A 25,859-nucleotide genomic window follows, 5' to 3' on the forward strand; every position below is an offset into this window, starting at 1 on the left:
AGGTAATTTAAAAATAGTATTATAGAGCAAACAAAATTAAAAATGTTGCTTTAAAACATAAATGTTAAATATGTATTTTTTGAAAGTGTCTATTTATATCATATAAACTTGTACATTGAAATTGCATATTGGTTACTGAAAAAAATTTACCTTTTTTTTAAATTTGCACAATTTTAAGAAAAACCACAGTAATTTTTATTAAGGAGTGTACAAAATTTGTAAATTATAAGCATTCTAAAGTACTGTTTTCAATTAAAAACATGATATAGGGATTTATTAATAATGAATTTATAATATTCTAAATAATTTTAATTCATATCTATATAACAAAATGTGCACAGTATTAAATAATATTTGATGAAAATTTTACTATGCACAATGTACGATTACTGTATTAGATGATAGATTGCTCTACTATCTATTAAATGCTTTAGAAACTATTGTGCAGCTAACTTCGTGGATTCGTGTAAGAGGTCCTGGATTCTTCCGTGACAATTAGGGAGACAGAATGTTGTCAAGATTAAATATCCGTAATAGTAAGATAAAATTTTAAATATAACAAATTATAATTATTGTTTTGCAAAAGATTTCATGTACTATTAATTTTATATCATTTCCGTATAATATTTCTTTTATTGTCAAATTTATATCGATTATTTTATTGCCGTTATGTAATAATGTAATATCACTTGTATGATATTTTACTTCTAAAATATCATTGTACTAATTTTATTGTACAATGTTTCAAGCAATATGTTGCATAAATTGTAAAATACATTCATATTTGACAGCATGAATTGCAATCAGTTTCTTAGTTAATATTTAATTTTAAGTAGTAGGTAGAATATATTTCTGCACTTTTGTATTCTTTTATCTCTATAATTTATTTTACAGTTTCTTCACAGCTGAAAACTGTAGCTTCTTGTGGGATCCAAACAACTGCAGTTGCCTCATGTAATGTACCACGTCCAAAGCGTCCCATCGAACCAGCTCCAGTTAGGTTTGGGTTCATCCCAGATGAATGGTTTCGCTTTTTCTACCCTAAAACTGGTGCAACAGGTAAATTGATAATTTGTAACATACTCATCCACTTCTTTAATTTAAGATGTAATTTTTAATTATAAAATTATAAAATATAACTTTTGTATTTAGGTCCATATGTATTTTTAACGACTTTTTCAACATACTTATTATCCAAGGAGTGGTATATCCTAGAACACGAATATTATGGTGGAATTTGTTTGCTTTCTATTATTCTATATGTTTCATACAAACTTGGACCCAAAGTTGCAACATTCCTAGATAAAAAGGTTGATGAAGTTGAAGATAATCTTAATCTTTCTAATAATGAAATTATAGAAGAACAAAAAGCTGCAATTGATAATTTGGAAAAGGAAAAGTGGCGTACAGAAGGACAATTGATGATCTATGATGCAAAAAAGCAAAATATTATGATGCAGTTAGAAGCTAGTTATAGGGAAAATCTGGCAACTGTTTACACAGAGGTAACATGCTTATTTTTACGTATTTTTATATAAATTTTAGTAAATTTTTATTATTTACTGTATTTTTTTAAATATTAACATTAAGACAAATAAAGAAGCTAAGTATATCCTAAAAAATTGATATTACTAATAACAATTGTTACATAGTATATTTTCTTGTGTATATTTTCTTTACAGGTTAAAAAAATCCTGGATTATCATGCCCAAATAGATAATATAGATCGTAGGATTGCTCAGAAACACATGGTACAATGGATTACAAATAGTGTATTAAAATCTATTACACCAGAACAGGAGAAAGCTAATCTTCTGCAGTGTATCAAGGATCTTCAAAGTCTTTCTGCAAAGGCTTAAAATTTTATTTTGAATCAGAGAAAATAAAAGTACTATTAGTAATGTGGACTAGTTCATTGTAAAAAAGTTACGAAAATATCCAAAAGCTGTTGAAATAATTATATAAACAAAATAAACATAATCTTTTAAGTTAAATAAATGTCATTGAGAAATAATACTAAATTATGCATAGTGATTTTTTTCATTCGTAATATAAAATTCATACGTAAATTTTATTTGGATTTGATTTGGATTAATTTTGTAGATTTGATATGTTTTATTTATAATTTTACGTGGAATATATATTCATAATAATTTTTTATTTTTTTTATTAATTCTGGTTTATATAATGTGACTTTAAGTCACATGAACCACTAAGTTGGGTCATTACTTTTATTAGCAACTCAATTTATATTATTTATAATATTCATAATTTTTGAAGATTGGTATTTTTTAGAAATTTCAGTAGCTGCTGTTTCTTCTTGCCTTGTTACCTATAATTCTTTAAGCATAATGATTAAATATACGTATAATCATTCCAATTTAATATTTTTTATTTTCCAAGTAGTTGGTTATTATTAATGAACTGAATTATGATTAAACATCTATAAAAAGTCATGTAAGTACATATATATACCTAATTCAAGTGTATGACATATATTGAAATATTAAACATACGACTGTAGTATATCTAACAGATTTATCAGAAAGTTGTAAAAATAATCACTTTGTAGTTTCATTTTTTTATTCATAACAACATAAATCATTTTTATGTTTAGTAAAATAATAATTAATATTTGTTAAATCATTAGGATACTTTTCGTTAATTGAATTAAGAAATTTAAATAATTACAGTATCAAAATAAAAGAATTGCTTGATAAATGTTAAAGAATTATAATAAAGCGAACTGATAGAATGATGGATATATATATATATATGTATATGTATGTATGTATGGATATTTTGTTTTTTTAGGTTAAGTTTCTACGGTTCGAGGACATGAATTCTGTCAAGTGTTAAACGTCATCAAAGTTATAAGAAGTATATGTATAAGTGTATATTTTCGTTTTTATATGAAAATGGCATGGTTGTCAGGTCTTGCTGATAAGGCAGAAAATTTATTAAATAAAATAGATAAAAACACTGCGGCTGTTTTAAATAAAGACAAATATGAGTTATCCCAATCTCAGTTGACACATGTTACATGGATTTCTTCTGAGTCATGGTAAAAAGTATTAATTACTAAAAATTTAGAAAAATATAAATGCATAATTGAAGTTTATTAAAATTTTACTTAATTAAAAATAAATTAATTTCTGTTATTTTTTATCATTATTTATATTAATCTTTATGTGCATCAATAATTGTTAACTAAAGTACAACAATTCCTTTGATATATTTCAGTGTTAACACACAAGATGATACAATTTTGAAACCTTCTACACATACAGAATCATTAAAAGAATTTCCTTATGTTCGTTCAGTACCAAATCTTTCATCATTGACAACAAATTCTGTTATGTCTAAAGACGAAGAGCTTCTAACTTTCTTAAATACATTAGATTCAAGTCCAAAAAATAATGTAGCAGAAGTTTCAATGTCACCATCAACACCTTCATCGCTCATGGTTGAACATCCAACAGATACTACAGATTCTGTATCGGACTTATCAATTCATAGTGGCCGCTCTAGTCCTAGTTTTGTCCATACATCTGTAGAGATGCCAGATAACCTTAATCATGATGATGTGAATGTAGACAATGCTAATTTTTGTAAAAATGTAATAATAAATACCCTAAATAATGAAATAATGGAAAATCAAACTTCTGATATTGTTTTGAATAATGGTAAATTTACACTTTGAATTTATTTAATTTGCATCAATTTTAAAATTCAAAAGATTTTCAAATTTGTTTCAGATCATACTGTTATGGAAAAGTCTGATAATATAAAACAAGAATACGAGTATGATGTGAAACAAGAAAATACAGAAATAGATAAATTGATGAATTCATCTCACAATAAGTATATAAGAAAGTATTTGAAAGAAGTAGAAAGAAACTTAGAAGAAAGGAATGAACTACTTGGAAAACAAGAAACAGATCATCAAAAAGAAATCATAGTTCTGAATGAAAAATTGCAGTCTTTATATACAGAAAAAGTACAATTATCCAAGCAAATAATAGAATTACAATCAGCTTTAGAGAGAAGTAGATTAGAATTAAACTCCACTAGATCTGATTTAGAACAACATAAAGCTAGAGCTCTAAAAACATTGCAAGAAAAAGAAAAATTAATAGCAGAATTAAGGTGCAATGAGTCTACAGGGATGGATGATATAACAATTATGGAACTAAACCAACTCAGGTAAATATAAATTTAAAATGTAAGATGGATAAGTATTTACAAGTAATATAATATACATTATATTATATGACAGGCAAGAACGTGATATACTCAGAGAAGAAAATCAACAAAGTTCTGAGCAATTAAGGATAGTACGTGAAGAATTAATGAATGCTGATGTAAAATTGGAAAAAATGAGACAAAAATCTGCTGAAGCAAATATACAAGCTCAAGAAATTCTTGCTACAGAAAGGCGTAGAAGATTAGATGCAGAAGAAGATGCAAGATTACATTCAGATGTAAATTAATATATTTTTACTTTTCATATATGTTATATTTAGTGAAATCGATTAATACTAATCATTATTGTAGGAAATAAGATCATTAAAGGATGAATTAATTCGTCAACGTAATAATTATACTACACAACTACAAAAAAGTGATTCTGAAATCACTCGGCTTAGGGTGCAATTATCCGCAGCTTCGACACCAAGCAGCAAAGTAGAATCAAGATTGACATCTCTGACCCAAACATTGGTTTCAAAACAACAAGCATTAGAAATTTTAACAACTGAAAGAAATGCTTTAAGATTACAATTAGAAAAAATAGAAGTAAGTTAATTAATAGAAAGTGCTTTCATTCGAGTTAAATATAAGAAGGATATTCTTTAGTTAAATATAACGATATTAACAATTTAAAACTAAATATAATGAGATATTTTCTTTACAGCATGAATTTAGGAATAGTCGACGTAACGTTTCGTATAATAACATAAACGATACAGATGACGCTAAAGCTCAAGTACCCACATTTTTGATAGAAACTCCATTTGATACTGGAGTTACTAGAAGAGTAAAACGAGCTTATTCATTGTTAGATGCTATTAGTATTCGTACAGGAGTATTTTTAAGAAGGTATCCTCTTGCAAGGATTTTGGTACTAATTTATATGGTAAGTGGGAACATTTTAACTTAGAAGTACTATAGTTTCAATAAAAGGTAATCGAAATTAATATCAAATTAAACATTAAATAGTTCATACTTATTGATAAATGTATTTATTGTAACTGCTAACAAAAGTTTATTTTATATATTTTCTAATTTTTTACAGGCATTACTTCAGTTTTTGGTTCTTATAGTTCTTCTATCGCAATCGCCAGAAGCGCATTAATGTATGATATTTACAATACATGTAATAGAATATTTTTGTAAATATTACATTGGATTGGTGCATACATATACTAATATTAATTACTAATTATATTAGTATCTTTTTATAAACTATTAAATGGTATGTTATATAATGTACGAAAATTGTATTTCTAAAGAGATATATATGTTAATTTTTATAAATGTATTTGAATGATTGTTTTATTGAATCTCGTTTATAATATATGTATGTATACCATGTTGATCAGTGTAGTATATTCCCTTGTACGTAATTGTTGTTAGAATAGAACAGAAATCCTATATTTACAATTAATAAGCAATGAAATATCCTTATTTATTCAAATTATCATTTATTTTTTCATTATACAGAAAAACAGATAATACTACAAATATAATGAACATAATGTATTTAATTCAACCTAACCTAAATAAATAAATAAATAAATAAATAAATAATTGCTTGTATTATATTTTTTCTACATGAAATGCTTTAAAAAAAAGCACTTATTATTCTTTAAGTTGAAATGGATAATTTTAGATATAAGAACAAAATTTTTTATTTATTGCTGGAAATAGTAGCTAAGGATATTGTAATGAGCAATAATGATCAAATGATAAAAATGATTTTTATGTGTGAAAGTTAATAATGAATTTATGATTTCATTACTTTTTATGTGATAATTGTAATTGTATATGGTATCATTGATATAAATTTAACACTATTTAATTAATTATAGTAGTTAAATGTTTATTTAATGCAAGCTAGTATCTGTTAACGATATGGAATTGAACGTGATCACAGAGGATTTAAATTTTTTTGTGAAGAACGTTTAAAACAGTAATTTAACAGATGCGCTTTCAAGAAGTTAAGATCATTTCAATGTATGTCCAATAATTTATTAATAATTTTAAATTAAAATTTTTTAAATGTGTTTTACATATATCATTACAAAAAGCGGAAATATCTAACTAGGTATATCCTAACTAATTATTATTATTGATTATCTTTACATTTCCCTATGATTGTTAATTTGATTTGGTTGATTCTTATTGCTATGTATTACTATGATATCCTAAACGAAAAGAATTTGATATGCCATGCAAAAACAGAGATATGCGAACAAACAAAATTCTGTATATTCATTCGCGCTTCTACTTTTCTGTAGACATGCAATATGTTCTGTCTAACTGGAACCGTTCAAATATCTCGAATGATACAAAAAAATGTTTCAGACTGAAGTTGTATGGTATTGCGGGAGATATATTATACTTTTATTTGTTTGACCTTGCGAGGATCTTGAAAAGTTCTGTAAGGCTGACATTAAAATTTTTAAATCGATGCCTTAATTTTTTATTACATATTCTTGTAGCTGATATTCAGACATTTTTAAAATAGTAGAAACTTGTGTCTTTCGCACCATCCATTATCGAAATTTAAACTTTCAGATTCGGCTGAGCAATACAAAGAATGACCGAAAAATGACTGTTCGCAACTATCTGACCATTTTTAAAACATTAGAAAACTATAGCCTTGTATTTCTTAGCATCATGAAAAATATCTTTATGCGTCTTATACTGTGGTGTACACATCGGTTAGCGCTAATACCGGTGGCACGGCGAATTTTAAAATTCATATCTCAATAGTGGACGGTGCAAAAAATACGAGTTTGTAGTGTTTTGAAAAAAGTTAGTCTGGATGTCAACTACAAGGATAATAAAAGATAATAAGAATAATGCAAAAGTAATAAAAAATAGAGGTATCCATCTAAAAATTTTAATATCACTTTTACAGGATGTTTCAAGGTCGAATAGATAAAAGCACAATATCTTACTCTCGATACCATACAACTTCAGTCTGAAACATTTTTTCGTATCACTCATATTTTTCAAATATTTGAGCGTTTCCAGTTAAACAGGATATACCGTATACATATGTATATATTTTACGTTTGATATTCAAGGAATTGCTTTTTCATTTGAGTGGTTGGTCGCATTTACGAAATTTAAAGTTAAAACAATGAGCAATTTCTTACTGATTGACCTAGTACTGTCTAATGCTACGCCTCTGTTGATAATCATCAAATTACTATTGTTGAGCACATAATTTATAATCTACACTATTCTCTATCGTATTATAATTTACCTTTATAAAGATATACAATTATATTGAACGTTTTCGCAAAAAACGCGACACGACCTAATTCGTATGTAACAATTAGAATAAAGCTTAAGCAGAATAAATTACAACTAGGTATATTGCTTTAGCAACTGGAGAATAGCATACATGATTCCTATACTTTTTAGGCACGATTTTTGTGATTTAATAGATACGTGTAAACGGTGGTCGATATTCGGTTTAAATGAAAACTGCTAGACTATTCGGATAAGATCTTCTTTCTTTTCACGAATGTTCTAATCGAAATGCAATCTAATATTGAAATGCAAAAAAGTTGATAATTGTGTCACTTTTTTGTCGATTGGATCTGTCATTGAATCATCGGTGTTAAAACTTGTTTCCATTTTTTCGTTTTGCGTATTATTTTCAATACTGATACACATCTTATAGGGACTTTCGTTTCATCGATACGATATGTTGCATCATTTTATCATTTTTTAGCGTTAGATTTTCATCGATCCCATACAAGGAGACAATCTATATAGGTTAAAAGTTGGAAACATTGCGAGATACGTGTTAATGCATACGGTGCAATGTACCGAGCGAAAACGTGAGTTGTAACCCTAATTCGGTCTTCGAATAATTTCTGATTCGATCATTTCAATTAAGTTAGAAAATATTTCTTTTAAAAAATGTACTAATTTCGAAATAAATGTACAAGTTTGTTATTAGTACATATAGCTTTCCGCATGATTCTATGTTAAAGGTTTACTTTTATTTCAATTAGTAAACGTCTTTCGCGTAAATGTAATTTTTCGTACTTTGGGAAAATCGCGATTTTTTTGTTCGTTTCTGTTTATATACCGTTGGAAGAACAATTAAATCGGATTCTTCGTGATATATGCAGTCTGACAGTGTGAAAATTTAAAGTTATTGAAGGTGAAGATGAGAAGAGCCTGAATTGAAATTATTATGACTAATTAGTAGATTTCCGTGGAAGAATTATAAGTAAATCTCTCCCCCCTTTCGAAAAATATGATGCCAAAAAAATGCTCATGGTAATATGGACGCTAAAACAAGAAACCCAAGTCGGAAGGACTTGGTATGAGATTTCACATGAACCACATTTTCAAAATACTATGATTAGTAGACGATCACAACTTGATTTTAACGAATCAGTACAATTAACATTGCTTTTAAGTTCGACTCTTATGAAATATGTCAAAATATATGTACATATAACATATGCATATATATGTATATATACATATATATATACATATATATAATCGATAAACGAAGAGGTACGTTACTTGAAAACTATTAGACAAACCTCTCTTAAGAAGGTACGTTAATGGATACTATGCGTGTTGACACTGCTAATTTTTTTTGCATGGGGAAAAGATTACAGGTATTTAACATCAAGCAGATCAATGTATATTATATGTTTCTAACTTGTGCTTGTTATATTATCAACATAAACGAAGTTTAAAAGAAGAAATATTTCTCTTCTTAGAAATACTGTGAATATTTTTTGATTATTTTTTTTAAATTAATATTTATCGCAATAAGTTTTTACATTTCGAACAACGACATTGTTCGTATGATAGTAGTTGAAATGAGTAAAAAGTGGGCGTTTATCTTACGATACACTTAATCTGCAAACACCTTTTTGGCGCAGTATCAATTAAGTATGTAAGTATGTAAGTGGAACATAGGTCGACCAATGAAACAAATTTAGTGTGATATGAAACGAGTTTAGAAAATCTGCACTGTCTAGATTAAAAATCTTTTATCACTTAATTCTATACGATACGATCGTAGATTTCTTAAAAGTATATTCGTCGATTGAATGTGGACATTTCCGTTAACGGTCGCACGATCTTTTTGAGACAATGCCGCGATTTTGTTCGAGAAAGACGAGCAATTTCTAATTTAATTAATCGCGAAATTGTTGCACAGAAAAACGAGAGAAAAAGGCAGAATTACAGACGCGAATACAAATTTCACAGCCACCAAATTTGCAGGGCATTTTCATTTGCTTTTCTCATTTCTTTAATTCTAATTTATTCTAGTTCTAACGCAAGTTTGTCTAGAAAAGCTTTACGCATAAAACTTGAATACTAAAATTAAAACGTGAAGTAGTCCTGCAATTTTATTTATATACCGCAACGCCCTTTTTCGAATGTAGCATTGAAAATGTTAATAAGTATCTAATCATGTATATCAAGTAATTGTAATAATTCTACGTTACATGTTACATCGATTTTGTAACATTATATCATTTCACGATTTCTCTGAGTTACTTCGTCGACATGTAAATTTCTTTAACTAACTTTTGTATCAAAAGTGTGGCTGAGATCTTTTCTTTTTCTTAATATTGAAAATATTGCATTTTTTGTATTTTACCTTGTGTCGAATAATTAAATCGTCTTTTTCTTAAAGTGCAACTAATACAGATAATAAGAGGTAAAAGAACGGTCGATAATAAGGAACTGCGTATCTTTCATTGATAATGTAGATTTTTCTACGACTACTTCGTAAAACGAGAAATGAGAGTTTACGAATTAGAAATGTAATTTTTTGAAGGAGAAAAAAAAAGAAAAAAGAAAAAGAAATAATCTTGGAGAACTCGATCTTTGTTTAACAGAACAATTTCTTTTGAGTTCGTTATTATATACATTACGTACAATTTTATGTAATCTCTCCTTCGTTAATGAATCATTTGTATTTTTAAGTTTTACTTTTTGAATTCTAATCTACAATATAGGTAGTCTTTATCGGTCGATAGAATTTTTGATAATTGAAATGTATAAGATAAAATGAATGAAAATTATAATCCTCGTGTGGATCAATCTTTAAATGCTTAACATGTCTAAAATACAAAGATAACATAAATTCAATATAAATTAGATACCGATCATCTTATATGCAAACCGATAAAAAAAACAAACTTTAAGAAATTCATCGATTCAACTTAATTCGTATCATCATCAGTAAAACCTTCATTTCTCATCTTGTTCGATCAAGAAGCGATCGTATTAATCGTTCGATTGCTATATTATGTGTACCGACAAAGCGACTCAGGCTATTCAAATCAAGTAACCGATCAACATCTCATTCCGTTTGGTTTCGCTTCGAACTTTTATCTTTCGTTTGCGCACGATTCTCAAATATTATGATTCGTCGTTGGAGAATCGTTCAGAAGTGCTTTCGCTGCCATCACAGGTCGATGTGATATCATTCGACGAAGAATTCGTCGAGTCCGGCGTAGGCGGAAGGGACGGTCTTGCTATGGTTTCCTCTGTCGACGAGGACACATCCGCTTCCTTGCAGTCTATCGCGTCCAATCTCTGTTGTATGCATTTGTTTTCGGGATTATTCAACACCGAATGAATGAAATCTCGAGTCTCTGCACGCAAAGCATTCACTCTTTCTTGAAGGATGTTGTTTCGTCGAATCAAAGCCATCGTACGTACAACGATATCTAAAAGACCTGCGATTTATGATAATATATTTTAGAGTAGCTTGTATTTTGAACAAATTTTCTACACTTAACGATATATAATAATTTCCGCAATTCACAAATTTCTTTCTCAATGATCCCAAAATTAAATAAAAATTCTCCTTTCTATAATTTCTATCGGATGAGTAAATTCATATTCGATATAGATAAATCGTTACTTGCAGTTCCTTTGGGAAATATTAGAAATATTTAAAATTATTATTCAAGCGATTATTACTCGCCGAAAGAATGATGCAAATAAAAGATCACTTCACTTTTTAATAAAACTTTCACTGCAAAAGCTACTCTTTTTCTATATTGTCCATTTACCGTCAATTACACTAAAAGGCACACCTTTCCGTCTCGCTAGGAACACCTTCCAATGTTCCTTTATATCCGCTGGAACTCTAGCCGAAACGTTCGCAGAGGAAGAAGCGACAATGATCGGGGCACAAGAGACACTGGGACTCTCTGGATCCCATAGAGGACTTTCCGGTGGCGTTAAAGACGTATCGTCACGAGAAGGCTCGTTCGTTTCCAATCGTCTGAATTCTAGTCTCTGCTGCTTTGCTACAGCCCCGTTACGTACCCTTTGTCTTCGTCGCGAGCATGGAATTGTCGATGTTCTTACAACTGGTAGTTCCGACAAGTAAACAGTCGGAGCCATTTTATAATGAAAGATCTGAAATCAGAAGAAATAAAACAAAACTAGAAATAGAGTACATATTTCAAGAGAGAGAGAATAAAATTATAAAAGTATATTCTCGGGTTCCGATGATTTCTCATCTTTGATAACATTCTTTATAAAATCGATTGTATTATAATTGCAATTTCTATTGCTATACTCGTGAATATATATATTATACATATGTACATACGTATATGTATGTGTTACAAAAATACGCAAATCTTGTCTGAAAATTTTCATTTAACTTTGTCTGTCTTCTAAGTCGATGGAACAATTTTTACGAATGTTCGTCGCAATTGAACCATTCATGAAAATATCCACGTTCTCGCAAAACTACGTTTCGTTATATAATTTTTGTTACGTTTCTTACTACGTACGTTAAATACGTTACAGTCTATTGATTGTGATAATTGCTCTGTCAGCGATATATAATGATACCTACTACTAGTCATCTGCGTAATTTAACGAACGGAGAACGATCGATGACCCACATACGCATCGATGATGCGCTTTGTTCCGCGAAAGTACTCTTTTTCATCGATGACTGATCCATGTGACTCGTATGACAGATTTGTTAAAAAGTTACAATACAATAGTACTAATGTTTGAATTATGATTCATCTGCGATAAGTATGCTTGAGTTGCATTGTACGAAATGTTTTCAGTAGTTTATCAGTATAAATTTTAAAAAGCTATTATTAGTAAAAACAGTTTCGATTGCATAAAACTGAGCGACAACATATTCAATTTTCAAGTTGCAGCACCGTAGGAGACGAAAAGTATGATAAAATATGCTTAAATAAAAAGTAACAGCCTTAGCCGCTAGGCTTAAAAATCACATCCTCGTCTCGTTATAAGATTAATGAGGAATAATTTAATACCAGGTCTGTCATTGGCGCGGAAACATCGTCTCACTTTGCGATCAGGGAATTATTTATAAACGAAGGACCAAGAAGACTTTCACTTGTTACAGACGTCTATTAATACCAGCCAGGTCGGTGTGTTGCACCTTGACCTCAGAAGGCACGTGCGCACCTGCGTAATGCTCGATGTAAAGCAAGTACTTTACAATGTTCGCACGTGTGAAAATACGTGAAACGATTTAAAATAAAGACAACTAAATGCGATAAAGATACAAACATGTGTTATTGTACATGTGTGTTATTAGTATTGGCTTAATTAATCGAATGAATTTCTAATTACATTTAATGCAAGGTATTTTGCTTTGTCATTTGCTTTTTAGACGTACGCGAAAAAGCCGCCGAGAAAATTCTACTTAATTCTTTAACAGATACGTTATCATTATCAGGAATAATTTGAAATGCATTTTTAAAAACGACAGATCTTGGTATAGTTTGAAGGTAAGAACAAGGAAGAATGCAGAATCACCGGTTTCACTGAGGAAACTAACGTGTGTAGTATGATTTGGCTATGAATTACACGTGTTCGCTCGTACCGGTTGACGACGCGATCGATGCAGGCGATGACCCGATTACTGTGAACGTCGGTGCACGTGCCTGCACCGAACTAAAGCTATAGAGCCTCGGCATGACTTCTCGTCTCCCCTCGACCGGTTACCCCGACTACTTTGACCTCAGATTTCGTCGCACCACGTACGACTATGAAACAATACTGATAATCGCTTCAAGAAACATGCATAATCCAATTGCGGCTACAATTCTCGTGATATATCATAAATAAATGAATGAATGAATAAACATATACATGTGCATGCATATACGTATAACGTATATAGCGCATATATATCTTCTACTGAATTTTATTATACATATACTCATAGGTATAAGGAGGATAAAATATTCAGAATATGCTCATTTTTACCGTCACCACATATACTTATCTACTTAATTTGAAAGTTACTTCAAAATGAAGTTTAGATAATATATGTATAATTACGCTGTTTTAAAAAATTTCATATAAATCTGTAAAACTTTGAACACTCTAATCATCGCAGTTGATTGTATAATTTAGCAAATTACGTAAATTATCAGTTATTATATTATATTCTCACTTCTGGACTTAAGAGAACGGACGTAAGTTATCCTTTAAGTCTAAATATTTAGCCGTGAAAGTGTAAAAAATCCTTCCGGTGATCGTCCGACATTTCTGTGTCCTCCGCGAAAGTCCATCGAATTCGATGAGCACGAGTATAGCAGTATGATCTTTTCCATTAAATGGTAACGGTAATTTTGACTCATGACGAATATGCCCACGATATTTCACGAGGGGAACAGCTGTGACATATCGTAGGTATCGTATCTGAGCGTTCGTGGATTCGCACCCAACAACCAACACGCGGGCAAAAGCAAAGTGCTGGCATTACAATACAGACATTCGTCAATGGCAACTTCCCGTACGAATGAAGGTCAACTGGGAGCTCTACAATCGGATTATTGCAGAGGGGTTGCATCGTGGACAAAAAGAGAAGGAGAGAAGGAGAAGAGGAGAGAGTAAAACAGCGAGGAAACTGGATGGCCTTCAATAAGGGTACGCGTGCTAAATTTTTGGTTCATCTACCGCCTTTCGCTTTGCGTCCCCGATTTCCGCATAACAATTTCTCATTTAATCCTACATAGCAGTAACCACGTAACTTGGAAGTTAAGTTCTTACTTTCTATGTTTCTGTATGTATGTCTATATTTTTTAAACGTTACGTTACTTATTCGATCGATTATTCGCGAAGAACGAAATTGATTTTTGGGAATAACTGTAACTGTTATTTTAATATTTTATATTTTACATTTTTTATTAGTTCTATATTCTAAAGTCTGTATCCTATTTCCGACGTTCGTCTTTCAAATATAAAATTGTCGAAATCGAAAAATTATTCGATTCATCCATGGAAATGTGACAATGGTGGAACTATAGCCAGGCGATGGTAACACATTTTTGATACTCGCAATAACCAGCACGTTCCTGTAATGTTTCCGAGATAAAAGTTAGATAGGGAAAATAAAATTGTTTGATAATATGATGCAACTACGTGAGAATCACGAGTGCGAAGCTAGGGAGAAGTGCAAGGCCTTCGACGAAGAAAGGCACACGTGTATCTCGTTTCGTCGATATCCGCTATATTTACGGCTGTGCACAGTGCACACCACGGCCACGTGTCATATTCGAACTCTACGGCAATTTTCCAAGAATTTATCGTGAGTCAACGTGATGCGCTGAATTTCTAGGACATCGTTAAAAATTTATACTAGCGTTGCACGTGCGCTTCTAGAAATCCTCTTTTAAAGGAAGATCCAATTTATCACGTTTGGAAACGCGTTTCGATTCACTCTCGTAGTGGCGATAACAGGATAAACGAATGAATGTAAATGCATAATAATGTTAAAAAGGAAGAACGCGAATTAAAAATGAAGGTACCAAAAGAACCGCGTTGACTAAAAAGTTGCATGACAATTTTTAAACATTCATACATGAGTATGCATGAAATTAGTAATAAACATGTAATAAAAGTACGCGGCTTGAAAGTTACATTCATATTTTCTATAAATGTATTATTTTACTTCTCCTTGTTTTTTAAATTAAAATAAGAAGTTGTAATCAACTGGCAGCTTTTTCTCATAAGCAAGCAAAATTTCGGTGTTAAATGATTACCTCACATTCTTCAATGAAACTTCAACGATATAATCACGTACTAAAAATTTGCAGATAAAGCATAAAATAAAAAATGTGAGTTCTGAAACAATATATTTCGACATGGAGAGCGAAGTTTGCAGTAATGTAAGGGAAATCTGTCCGAAAGTTGCGAATCGATCACGTTTTCGTGAATTTTTCTTTCCGGTTGACTGAAACTGGATCTTAAAAGGGGCGACGAAAGGTTCCATAGGTATTGCGCCTACCTATATAAAAATTTCACCGATACACGTGCTGAACTTACAGTTCAGAGGCATAGTTATATTTATCGTTGCGGCCATTCACGGCCTTTCCAAGAGTTACACGTGCAATGCAACCTTCGTGAAAAACTATTTCGATTTTTTTCACCCTATTATTTTAAAAAAAGACCAAAAAGAAGCAAAAGGGAAAGGAAGAAAACCGCGTCGGCACGTGTCAGCGTTGAACGTTGAGGAGTAAAAATATTGTTCGCATAACAGCATGTACGCCCATTCTCACATGTAGTGAGAAATAAATCATAACTATATTTTTATTTCTGGAACGGAATCTGCTATTTTATGATGAAATTAATTATTATATGACACTGAATAAAATATTATTTAGAATGTGATGATTATTAGTCATAGCGTAATAGTTCTTAGATGCAATATTCAACAAATATTTATGAACAATATGTACAACCTCTGAAGATTACACGAATCGTTCATCTTCCTTTGGAACATTGTATTATGTCTATTTCAAAACAAAGATAAAGAAATGTATGTATATAACAGTGTATAATTAAGCTGTAGTCAGTAACTCGCATCTTCAAATGGAATAAGAAGTAAACACGATTCAAATATCGAAAGAATTGAGAGAGTAGAAGGAAAAAGGTTGGGTTAGGAATTTTAACAACCGGAAGTATTATATTAACGATTGCGCAGGATAGGCACATTCATTAACTCACTGTTTTGATAAAGCAGAATAGCTTGACGATAAAATAATTCTAAAAAAAAAAACAGATAAAGTATAAATAATATTTTATACTAAATTAGAGGTTATTGCGCAAAATAAAATTCTATTAACGTTCTTCCGATTAATTCATTGAGTCGACATTTAAAAAAAATCCCTTGCGAGATTTCGCGACACGCATGGAGTTCGTTTTACGTGCCACGTGTCGAACGCTCGAGGAAAAATGATCTTATTAAGTATTCCATTCAGGCATGCACAAGCTGTCGGTATCAGAAACTCATAAGAATGACTAGATTGCCCGTGTGACAGCATTATCGATTGTTTATTACCGTTTCACGAGCTGTACGAGATCTTGCATGAGATACATTCGAAATTTATCACTCTATAAATGACCGTGTTACCGAGGCTGACAATCTGCATACAGAATTTTAATTGAGAGCCTAATTTGAAACGGCCAGGATGTCAAATTCATCTTTCGTCGACATTTACAGCAATATCACGACTACGAATACAATTCGTAAAGAAGCGTATTATAATATTTGACATTTGTCATAATCTTAATTTTGAAGGTCAAACTATGAGATTCAAAAATAGCCGTATCTATAAATCTTTCAAGAATATTGATAACCTAACAAATCATAAATTATAAAAAGAAGAACGAGATAAATTTTGGACTAAAAAACTACACGCGCTCCGTTTCTTGAAATTATCAACGTAACCGCCTTTGATATCATCCCTAAAAAAAAAAGAGTCATTCAGCAAATTGCGATGAAAATCGATAAGAGGAAAGAAAATTTATCATTTATTAAAAGAGAAAGATTGTAATTTCCTGCGTCATTGACAAGATTTCAAGCGGCGTAATTTTAATTTCGATTTATTTCCCTTTACAGGAAGCGAAAATTCAGTCCAGATAAAACACTCTGCAATCACGGTACACACATTGGACCGAGATAAAAGGGAGTTTAGTAAATATGACGCAAATAATCGGATCCGTGTGCTTTAATTCAGGCATTATCATTAAACGTTCTTAACGTAGCTAGCAAATAAGTAAGTATGTATGTATGCAGTCATTCAAATGGATATGATTATCAGTTACGCGAAATAAAACAAAATCGAGAGAAACATTACAAAAATTTGATTAATTTTATTAATCTATCTATGGGATGATTTGTTTTTTCAATTACTCTGTTAATTATTTCTTGTGATATATTCTTTTCGATTATTTGTCAGAGAAAATAATATCATAGGATTTGCAGTTTTCAAACTGCACCGTTAGCAAAATATCGATCCATTAAATGTGAAAGATTAGCGAATTGCAGGTCGCTGCATTCTGTGACTTCTACTTCCACACTCAAGTACAGCCACGTGCAGCTTTTCCCCCACCATCGAACATCTTGGTGTCTCGCCAATGGGTATATACCATCCCCACCCCGTAACCCGTGCTGGCTGACGATCGTGTCTCTCACACTCACACTACACGCACCCTTCGCGGTAAAAGGACGGGATATTCCCGTGGATACACGTGGCTACCGCTGTTGGGTTCGACGACCTCGCTTGTGCGTCCTCACGCAGTGCTTTTTGGTGATGTACCGGTGGGGGATGCGTACGATGTCCCCTTGTTTCCCCCCAGGAGGTACCGACTCTGCCGTCTGGCAACGTTTTCCTCGAGTAGCGACGGCTACCTTCGACTGTCTTTCACTACGAGTAAACGAACAAGCTAGTGCTTATTGCTAATCTTGATAGCCACGAGATATGCTCTCTGATGATAGACTGAATCATAGTAAAGAAGAAGTAACCAAAGAAAGACAATAGCAGGAAAATTGGAACCGAATATTTCAAAGTCTTGCTGTTTATCACAAAAGTAATATAGCTGAAATTAAAGATCTGACAGTTTACAAAATTAATCACAAAGCTGAAGATTCAAAGAAATGCAAAGTAAATCGTAACGCTGCGTTTAGTTGTTAATTTTCATTTCGTTATATCTTTCATAAACAGGAATAGTTCTAGATTCGCATAATTTAGCATTTTTAAATCATTGGATATCTTTTTGAGATATTTTTGTAGTATATTTCAATTAGCTCATTCCCATCACTACGTTAAAGGAGAACATTGCAGTCTGCAATCAACGATCTTGCTTCTCTCGTTTTCCCCTTTCCTTTGGCCACCCACTTACTACTGTTCTATCGTCGTAACTATTTTTGCACGCAGCTTCGTCCATCCCTTTTGATCCTTACTTTTGGTTCCCAATGGAAGGGGGGGGGGGAGACGGGAAGGTGGAGGGAATACGAGCATGGTAAAAAGCACTGATGCATAATGCACACTTTGATCGCAGCAAGTATTTAAAGTTCCTATGAACCTGTGTGATATTAGAAAATTCAAGACAAATAGTTTACCTTATTCGTTGATTAATTTTTAAAACGTCTAACATTTTCTACAATCAAATATTTCTTTCTTTCTTAAATAATTTTATGATTTACTTTATTTTTCTTTTGAAAAATCAATCTCAAATAATCTATCTTTTTGAGTAAATATTATCTCTGTCCACAAGAGTTATTAACTTCTCTTTATATGACAAAGTAATTACTCGAATAAACAGAAGCTTTATCAAATCTTTTAATTTTCATTAAGAGCAACTTCAAGATATGGAAAAGACGCGGATTAATCCACCACGTAATATCGACAATCTATCATTAAAATTATGAAGAGAAAAAAGATATATATGTACATATATGTCATTTTATTTAAACAAGAAAATTCCTCGTTCTTTTCACTAGACCAGTGCAAACAAAAGAAACACTTACTTATCTGTAACACCGTTCATAGAAAAATATGTATTACTTTAAAGAACACGTGCGAATAAAAGTCATGGCAGATAATACAGATATAGCGATGATAATACGATTTTTGAGAATGCCAGTCCGCTGTTACGCTGGTTACACGTGTATTCGTGCTAACATGAATGAAAGAAATTACATTCTTATCCATGTGCGCGTTCGGGCACAGAATAGAATTCCGTTGTTCGATAACATGGGTGAAACAGGTGCGTGAACATGTAGGATAGCATTCCACGACGCCGATCACAATCTTTTGTTTTCGTTTATTCTTAGATAACATTTTAAGGAGGTATTCTAGTTTAAAAATTTGAAAAAAAATCGAAAAATTTTTTTTTCATATTTCCAAAGTTTAAACATTCAAGAATATGCCCTTAAAAGGATTTTTCAAAATTTCAATTATTTTATGAGTTACAGCCATTTTTGTGACGCGGCATCTGCTCTGGTCCGACAGGAACAAATGAACAGTACACGGTAGACGTTGTCCGAGTAAACTTGTCTGAAAACTTTAAACGCGTTTTTCTCGAAACTACTTTTTTCGAGTTGGCGTGCACGATATCTCAAGTTCTAATGAACCGATTTATTTGAAATTTGGTGTGAACGTTCTTTATACGTTCCTCTATCGCCTGAACCACGCTCAGATCAAAATTTTTAATTTTACTATTTTTAAAAAATTTGGAATTGCCAAAGAAACATGCCAAAAAGGAAAATTTGTTTCAAACGGCCGCTATTTTGTGAAAAAATATTTTTTTGACTTTTCCAAGATTCATGCTATAGCCGCATCTATATTAATTAAGAATCCGTTCGACTTTTTTGCTTCAGATGACCAGAAGGGTTGAAATCATGCGCGCTAGGACACCCTTTTTTTTGGACCCCCCACTTTGCCAGTTCATAACTTTGTGAATTTCGAGTTTTTCAGTTAATTTTTTATGTAATCTTAAAGTATCAATAAATAAATGATAAAAATATTTTTTGTTTCGTTTGTACAGAGCTTCAAAAACCGCCCGAAATACATACCTCTAGATTAGAATACCCCCTTAAAAGAAACTTTTTGAAAATCGTAAGCGGAGCCTGGTGAAGATAGAATTTTCGAATGAGAAGTTTGCACGAAGTAACGAGGCACGATAAGATTTTCCATATAATATGCCACTTTAAACATAAAGAAAAGAAACGAAGATCCTGATTCGTTTAAAAAGACTGCATTGTTACTTTGTTTGAGTTCTTAGCCGTTACTTAAACCGTATTTCTAAGAAGTACCACTTGAGTACTCATTCATAATCCACAAAATAAAATTCTTTGAAAGAACCTTACGATTCACTTACGAGATGCTTCTTTTAGAATATTTGTGTTGAATTTTATAATACTTGAGATGCATCTTGATTTGATGCATATATGTAAAATATTTATGAAGATAAATAGATATTTATGTTTCTCTTTTCAAACATTCCTCTTCATGCAAATTGATTATCAGATACACTTACGTTCATTTAACATGGTTACAATAGAAAATAATATCCTCATACTTTCTGTATTGTATATGTTTGTATGTGCGATGCGTACTATTCATAAGAATTATACCGGAATATTTTACCAACGATCTGAACTAACTGTGCCTTTTGTATAGTTTTTACAGTTCAGTTCTTTCAAGTACAAGCTATAGCGTCTTACAGGTAATTTCGAATATTTCGTTGGTACCACCATTAGCACTGTCAAAAAATTAAATAATCGTATACAGATAGAGATACATACTGTAAAAGAATTGGCGATGTCATTACAATATTAATCATTCAATAATAATGTCATGTGACAAAAATGCACTTTGTATTAAAATATTGTCAAGATCAATGCGCCAGGAGATTATACCATATCAGTATCGCTCCGTTCCTATTATAATAAAATAACATATATATGTATATCATCAATGCATCTGCATTGCAAGTAGTATCTATGTTTGATGTATTAGGATACTATGGATATATCTTTCTCATGAAACACGTAACAATGGTAAATGGAATTCTGATGAAATGTTAGATCGTACTTGAAGAAGAATAGAATAATTAGGATAATACATTGACTCGAAGAAATGCGACTTGGATCGCAAAACATTAAGTACAATCTTGTAATATAAGACCGTGTTAAAGAATTTGAAATATTTATTGTTCGAATCATAACATAGAAATAATCAGAAGAAGAAGAAAAACGAATACGCAAATTAAACGTGACCGAATTTCCGTTAACAAGACGGTACACGTAATATAAAATACGAAAGCACGATTGTTACGTGTTTAAACCACTTAACGAAATTAAAGCGAAAGAACTGCTTCTGCTTTGCGTGAGATATCCACTGAGCGGTTACGTTGCCTCACGTTCGCTACAATTGCGATCACACGTCACATCACGTGGGTGTGCACGGCTGGAGTAAGTACACTGCAGTATGATAGTTCCTGTATCGTCATCAGCTCTACGAAAATCGGAAAAACCTGGAGATATTCTCGCCTTATTCGCTTCTCAATTCTTCTGAATTTAAGTTAATGCTATTTAACGTTTCAATGAATGTAATTCATTGATATTACAAATAGGTTACTTACTGAATCGGTCAGGGTACGTAAAGTTTATATGCATGATCTGGCCGATTAACATGTAAAAGCGGACGCAACGTGATTCCTTATGAAAAAATAGGAAAAAGATACAGGATGAAGTTTGTTCATTCTCGGCTTAGTTCCCGAGAAAATCGAGTTTGAAAATTCATCAAGCATACTTAAGCATGGCTAATGTCGGGACTAAATAATCGGCAAAAAGTTATTCTACGTGTGAAAATAGGTCGAAAATTCAGAATAAAATTTTTCTGCTTAAAAGTTCATTTTCAGGCAAATAGAGTTTGAACATATTTATTAAAGAATCGGCCTAGTAGATTCTTATGATAAATTTTCAAATTTATTTTTTTTGGAAATAAAAAGTCTTGTGAAGAAATATTATTCTACATTTTCGACTTACTTGTTCTCACACGTAAGTAACCTCCTGTCGATTATTTAATTCTGTCCAGTCCAAAATTAGCCATGTATATTAGCTAATCTTTCAAATTTGATTTTCTCGAAAACTAAGCCAAGAATAAAAAATTTTATTCATATTCTTTACTTTTATTCATATTATTGCATATTCTTTTCTTATATTTCCACAAGGAATCACGTGGAGCCCGCTTTTACATGTTATTCGGCCGGATTCTGTATATGTATATAACCGCAGTTCGCATAGAAAGATAAGTTTGCTGATTCTTTCCATTAAATATGATTTGTTATATTTTTTATATTTGTACCATATACCAAATGCCATTTATATATACCACTGAATATGTACTTTGTACTACGTTTAAGAATAAAAATAATATAAATCAAAATGTTAAGAAAACGATATTTTCAAGATAACAAAATAGGATCATAAATATTATTTAAAATTGAATAACAATACCAAGAGCAAAAGCAAAATATTATAAAACTTATAAGTGTGCATGCAAGCCAATTTTAAATCAGAAAATGTGTAAATGCATTTTCGTTAAATTAGTGACTCGTGCATTTTATAAAATTAAATGGCACAACTGTCGGAAAACCTTGATTTTCTCAATACATATACCTAACAAAATCGAGGATTAGCTTCAATTACAATTGCCTTGTTTAAACTGTCTCTGACGTGACGATTTACTTCGTGATACTATACCAGGAAATTAACAGTATAACGTACACGTGTCTCCAAAGCAAGTGACTCAATGCCAGCCGATGATTTAACACAACGATAATGGGTATTAATATCAATGCTCGATAGACGCGTTACAATTTTAACATCGTAATAAAAGAAGGAAAAGTAGATAAAAAGAATGAAAGAGAAACAAAGGAATTTCGCTATTATCGTTAAAAAAAAACGATACAGCAGAATATAAATATCTTCATCTTATATAAGGATTATAAAATAACAGTCTATAGTCTATAGTCTATAGGAACATGTCGTTATTATGTAACACTGATGATCTAATAATCGACGTATAATTGTGCATGTATGCAAAATTCCTTTTTTTCAGCTCTATTTCATTAGTCTTAGACGAATTGGTCAATTAGCTTACATTCGTAAACATTCAAATACTTCTTACACGATCAAACGAATATTATTAGTCGCAAGTTATAAATTGTTAATGAAATTGTAGAAACAATTTATGCTACAAAAGTCCGTAACGTACAATTTGTCATTTATCAATTTATTAATATTATCCTGCCAGAACAAGTCTCAGAATCCTTCAAAACGTAACGCACGTTCTGAATCGATAAATTGACCTATGACGAAACAACACGTAACACGATCAACGACGTGATTTAAAATCTGCAAGCTTCAACCGATTGTCATACGAGTTACACGTGTTCTGGCGCAAGTAATACTGCATAACCCGTTCCGATGCATTAGCAGACTCCTCTTGGTTATTAAGAACGCCGCCAGCCTAATTGCACGTGTCAAGAATTTTCAAGTAATTAAGGTATATAGTGAACGTTCATTTAATATTCAAATAAATAAGTACATATTCGATTTATATAAGAACTTTCATCGAGGGAATGTTAAAAAATAACGAATAATTTCGTATAAAAATTCAAATGCACTAAATAACATATTAAATATATAACAAATACCTAGTAAAAGTAAGTTTACACAAACACAATCAATTTACACAAACGTCCTCAATTGAACTCGATTTATTTGAATGCTACATTCTCAACCAATAAACTCACGAAATTTTAACTTTAATTTTAATTTTTCGAATATTCTCAAGCTGAAACATTACCCAACATTAAAAATTCGTTGAATTTGCCCTAGGTAAGTCTTAAAACTTCCGTCAATCCGCCTTTTTAATATATATCAGAGACCTGTTAAACTCGTGTCAAAAATCGAGCAAATGAGCGGTCGTTTGTAAGTATATGATACACGACGTTGTTATAAAAAAAGAATTGAACGCGGAAATTGAAATTCTCGCTGACCTTCCCGTAAGTACTTTTCTAGCCCTCGTTATACTTCATGTGTAAATGTCGTCCACGTGTGATCACGTATATCGGCGTACGTTTTACAAGTTCGAGGCTAAAATAAGTACTCAAGTAAGATGAAGCGTGGGCTGCTTCGCTTTTCAGGACACCTTGGATCCGACAGGAGATCGAGACAACACGACGCGGGTTTAAGTTTAGAGCAGAATCGTATGCTTCGCTGATCAATTGCGCAATTAAAGAGTGACCGAGTGGCTAGTCTGATAGAAACATACGACTGTTCGATAATGCGTGTTTGCCCATTCTTGAAACATTCCTGGATTAACAGTGATTTTTCGATACTCTTTACCGTAATTCGAACAGCAAAAGCGGAATTGAAATTTACAATTTCTTAGAAATTCGAAACTGAGAATGTTGAGATTACAAGAATTTTTGAAAATATAATTAATATCAATTATTTGAAAGATACCTGTTAAGTCGGAATATTTGGAAAAAGAAGTTATATTAAATAGCTACATTAATAATTAGCATTAAGATATATGAAATAACCATCTTAAATAGATTAATAAGTTCCAACACCGCCACTGGAACTTATTCTTATACATTAAAGGCGCCAAATATTTACAGAGTTTACACAATAAACTAAATATGATGCGTTTGCAAAGAGTTATCATTTAAAAGTTCTGAATTTATGAACAAATAATCGCTGTGTCAAGAATTATTATTTACAACAGGAAACTGACTTAAGTAGATCGCACGTGGCGACATCAACGTACTATAGTTACTATATGAAATTTTATTCGGCTATAGAACTGTACTAGTTCTGTCGATACAATGAATATGTTATTTATTTCACATTATAAATGCTACCGCATGGCAAAACTTACGTCAACATATTACCCACTGTATTATTTTCCTTAATATCTTATAGAAAGATATATTGCATTTAAAGGATATTATAGTATATCCATTTGTTTAACAAGTTATAATTCGAGTAAATAATAAAATATGATAGAAAATATAGTAAACTTGATCGTACTGATCAATCGACAATTTGACGATTCTTTATTGACAACTGCATATGCCACATACTAATTGTATTGTATTAAAGTTTAAAATGTAGGTTATATGTAAAATTTTGCTTCAGAAACTTTAAAGTTTTTTCATTTTAATCACATGATAGGTCGAATGAATTAAAGAATAAACAGTGATAACCGAAATGTTTCATCGAAACGTGCAATGCTTAGTTACCAAGTGAGAGGTACAATTATATATAGATACAATTATACGTGTAGATATAGAACTACATAAATATTTTATATCATGTGATAACTCACCGATTTTACAGGATATTGTTACGATGCGGTTCCAATGATTTCAAAACAAATTCAAATGGACGACAAGATTCAGCGTTTTGTTTCTCTTGTCAATCACCTGAGTATCGAAGCTGTTTAAACGGTTCAGTTATAAAATCACTTTCGTAACGTGACGATTGAACTTACTCGGCAGCAGACTCTCAAACCGCGTTTCTGACCGGTGTCAGAGCAAACTCTCATAAACGTCACTTAGCGCGTGCAATAAGTCTTTATGATCGGCACACACGAATCGTTCGTATTTTCCAATCGAAACAACGAGTATTAAATCGTTTCATAGCGGGCAAACGACAATGGCACGGGCTGTTTGTGGATTTTTCAGTCACAACCACTTTTCATTCTAAATAATTTGAAAAAACGATCCAAATCTACCGGTGTCCGTACATC

At 31.4% G+C, this 25,859-nt stretch overlaps 3 protein-coding genes across 4 annotated transcripts; 2 read left to right on the forward strand and 1 right to left on the reverse strand.

Annotated features, from left to right (window-relative positions):
• The first annotated feature begins 428 nt into the window (after positions 1-428).
• Positions 429-2,021, forward strand: ATPsynB (ATP synthase subunit b, mitochondrial). The gene is made up of 4 exons (XM_033336576.2): positions 429-536; positions 895-1,059; positions 1,153-1,505; positions 1,683-2,021. Exons 1-4 carry the CDS (start codon positions 509-511, stop codon positions 1,857-1,859), a joined length of 723 nt encoding a protein of 240 aa, XP_033192467.1. The 5' UTR covers positions 429-508; the 3' UTR covers positions 1,860-2,021.
• Positions 2,022-2,442: 421 nt separating this feature from the next.
• Golgin84 (golgin A5) lies at positions 2,443-5,811 on the forward strand. Its single transcript, XM_033336353.2, has 8 exons — positions 2,443-2,457; positions 2,815-3,064; positions 3,244-3,686; positions 3,759-4,206; positions 4,280-4,484; positions 4,558-4,797; positions 4,916-5,137; positions 5,297-5,811. The coding sequence occupies exons 2-8, from the start codon at positions 2,913-2,915 to the stop codon at positions 5,354-5,356; spliced, it is 1,770 nt and encodes a 589-aa protein (XP_033192244.1). The 5' UTR covers positions 2,443-2,457; positions 2,815-2,912; the 3' UTR covers positions 5,357-5,811.
• Positions 5,812-7,115: 1,304 nt separating this feature from the next.
• LOC117157973 (uncharacterized) lies at positions 7,116-25,859 on the reverse strand. 2 transcript variants are annotated; one of them, XM_033336356.2, is made up of 3 exons: positions 25,437-25,859; positions 11,331-11,658; positions 7,116-10,967 (listed from the first exon to the last, which is right to left on the reverse strand). In XM_033336356.2, exons 2-3 carry the CDS (start codon positions 11,641-11,643, stop codon positions 10,648-10,650), a joined length of 633 nt encoding a protein of 210 aa, XP_033192247.1. In that variant the 5' UTR covers positions 11,644-11,658; positions 25,437-25,859; the 3' UTR covers positions 7,116-10,647. The 2 variants fall into 2 exon arrangements, with proteins under 2 accessions (XP_033192247.1, XP_076475499.1); XM_076619384.1 differs by lacking the exon at positions 25,437-25,859 and adding an exon at positions 24,100-24,263.

This window comes from Bombus vancouverensis, chromosome 6, assembly GCF_051014615.1.
Source record: "Bombus vancouverensis nearcticus chromosome 6, iyBomVanc1_principal, whole genome shotgun sequence".
Taxonomy (NCBI): Eukaryota; Metazoa; Arthropoda; class Insecta; order Hymenoptera; family Apidae; genus Bombus; species Bombus vancouverensis.

What these genes read in the sequence shown, in the direction of transcription:
- LOC117157973 (XM_033336356.2), bottom strand. Translation starts at nt 11,643, where the DNA reads ATGGCTCCGACTGTTTACTTGTCGGAACTACCAGTTGTAAGAACATCG. An exon ending in GTTCCTAGCGAGACGGAAAG is followed by an intron (nt 10,968 to 11,330) that starts GTGTGCCTTTTA and finishes CATAAATCGCAG; the next exon opens with GTCTTTTAGATATCGTTGTA.
- ATPsynB (XM_033336576.2), top strand. Translation starts at nt 509, where the DNA reads ATGTTGTCAAGATTAAATATCCGTAATA. An exon ending in CCCTAAAACTGGTGCAACAG is followed by an intron (nt 1,060 to 1,152) that starts GTAAATTGATAA and finishes TTTTGTATTTAG; the next exon opens with GTCCATATGTATTTTTAACG. An exon ending in TGGCAACTGTTTACACAGAG is followed by an intron (nt 1,506 to 1,682) that starts GTAACATGCTTA and finishes TTTTCTTTACAG; the next exon opens with GTTAAAAAAATCCTGGATTA.
- Golgin84 (XM_033336353.2), top strand. Translation starts at nt 2,913, where the DNA reads ATGAAAATGGCATGGTTGTCAGGTCTTGCTGATAAGGCAGAAAATTTA. An exon ending in ATGGAACTAAACCAACTCAG is followed by an intron (nt 4,207 to 4,279) that starts GTAAATATAAAT and finishes ATTATATGACAG; the next exon opens with GCAAGAACGTGATATACTCA. An exon ending in TACAATTAGAAAAAATAGAA is followed by an intron (nt 4,798 to 4,915) that starts GTAAGTTAATTA and finishes TTTTCTTTACAG; the next exon opens with CATGAATTTAGGAATAGTCG.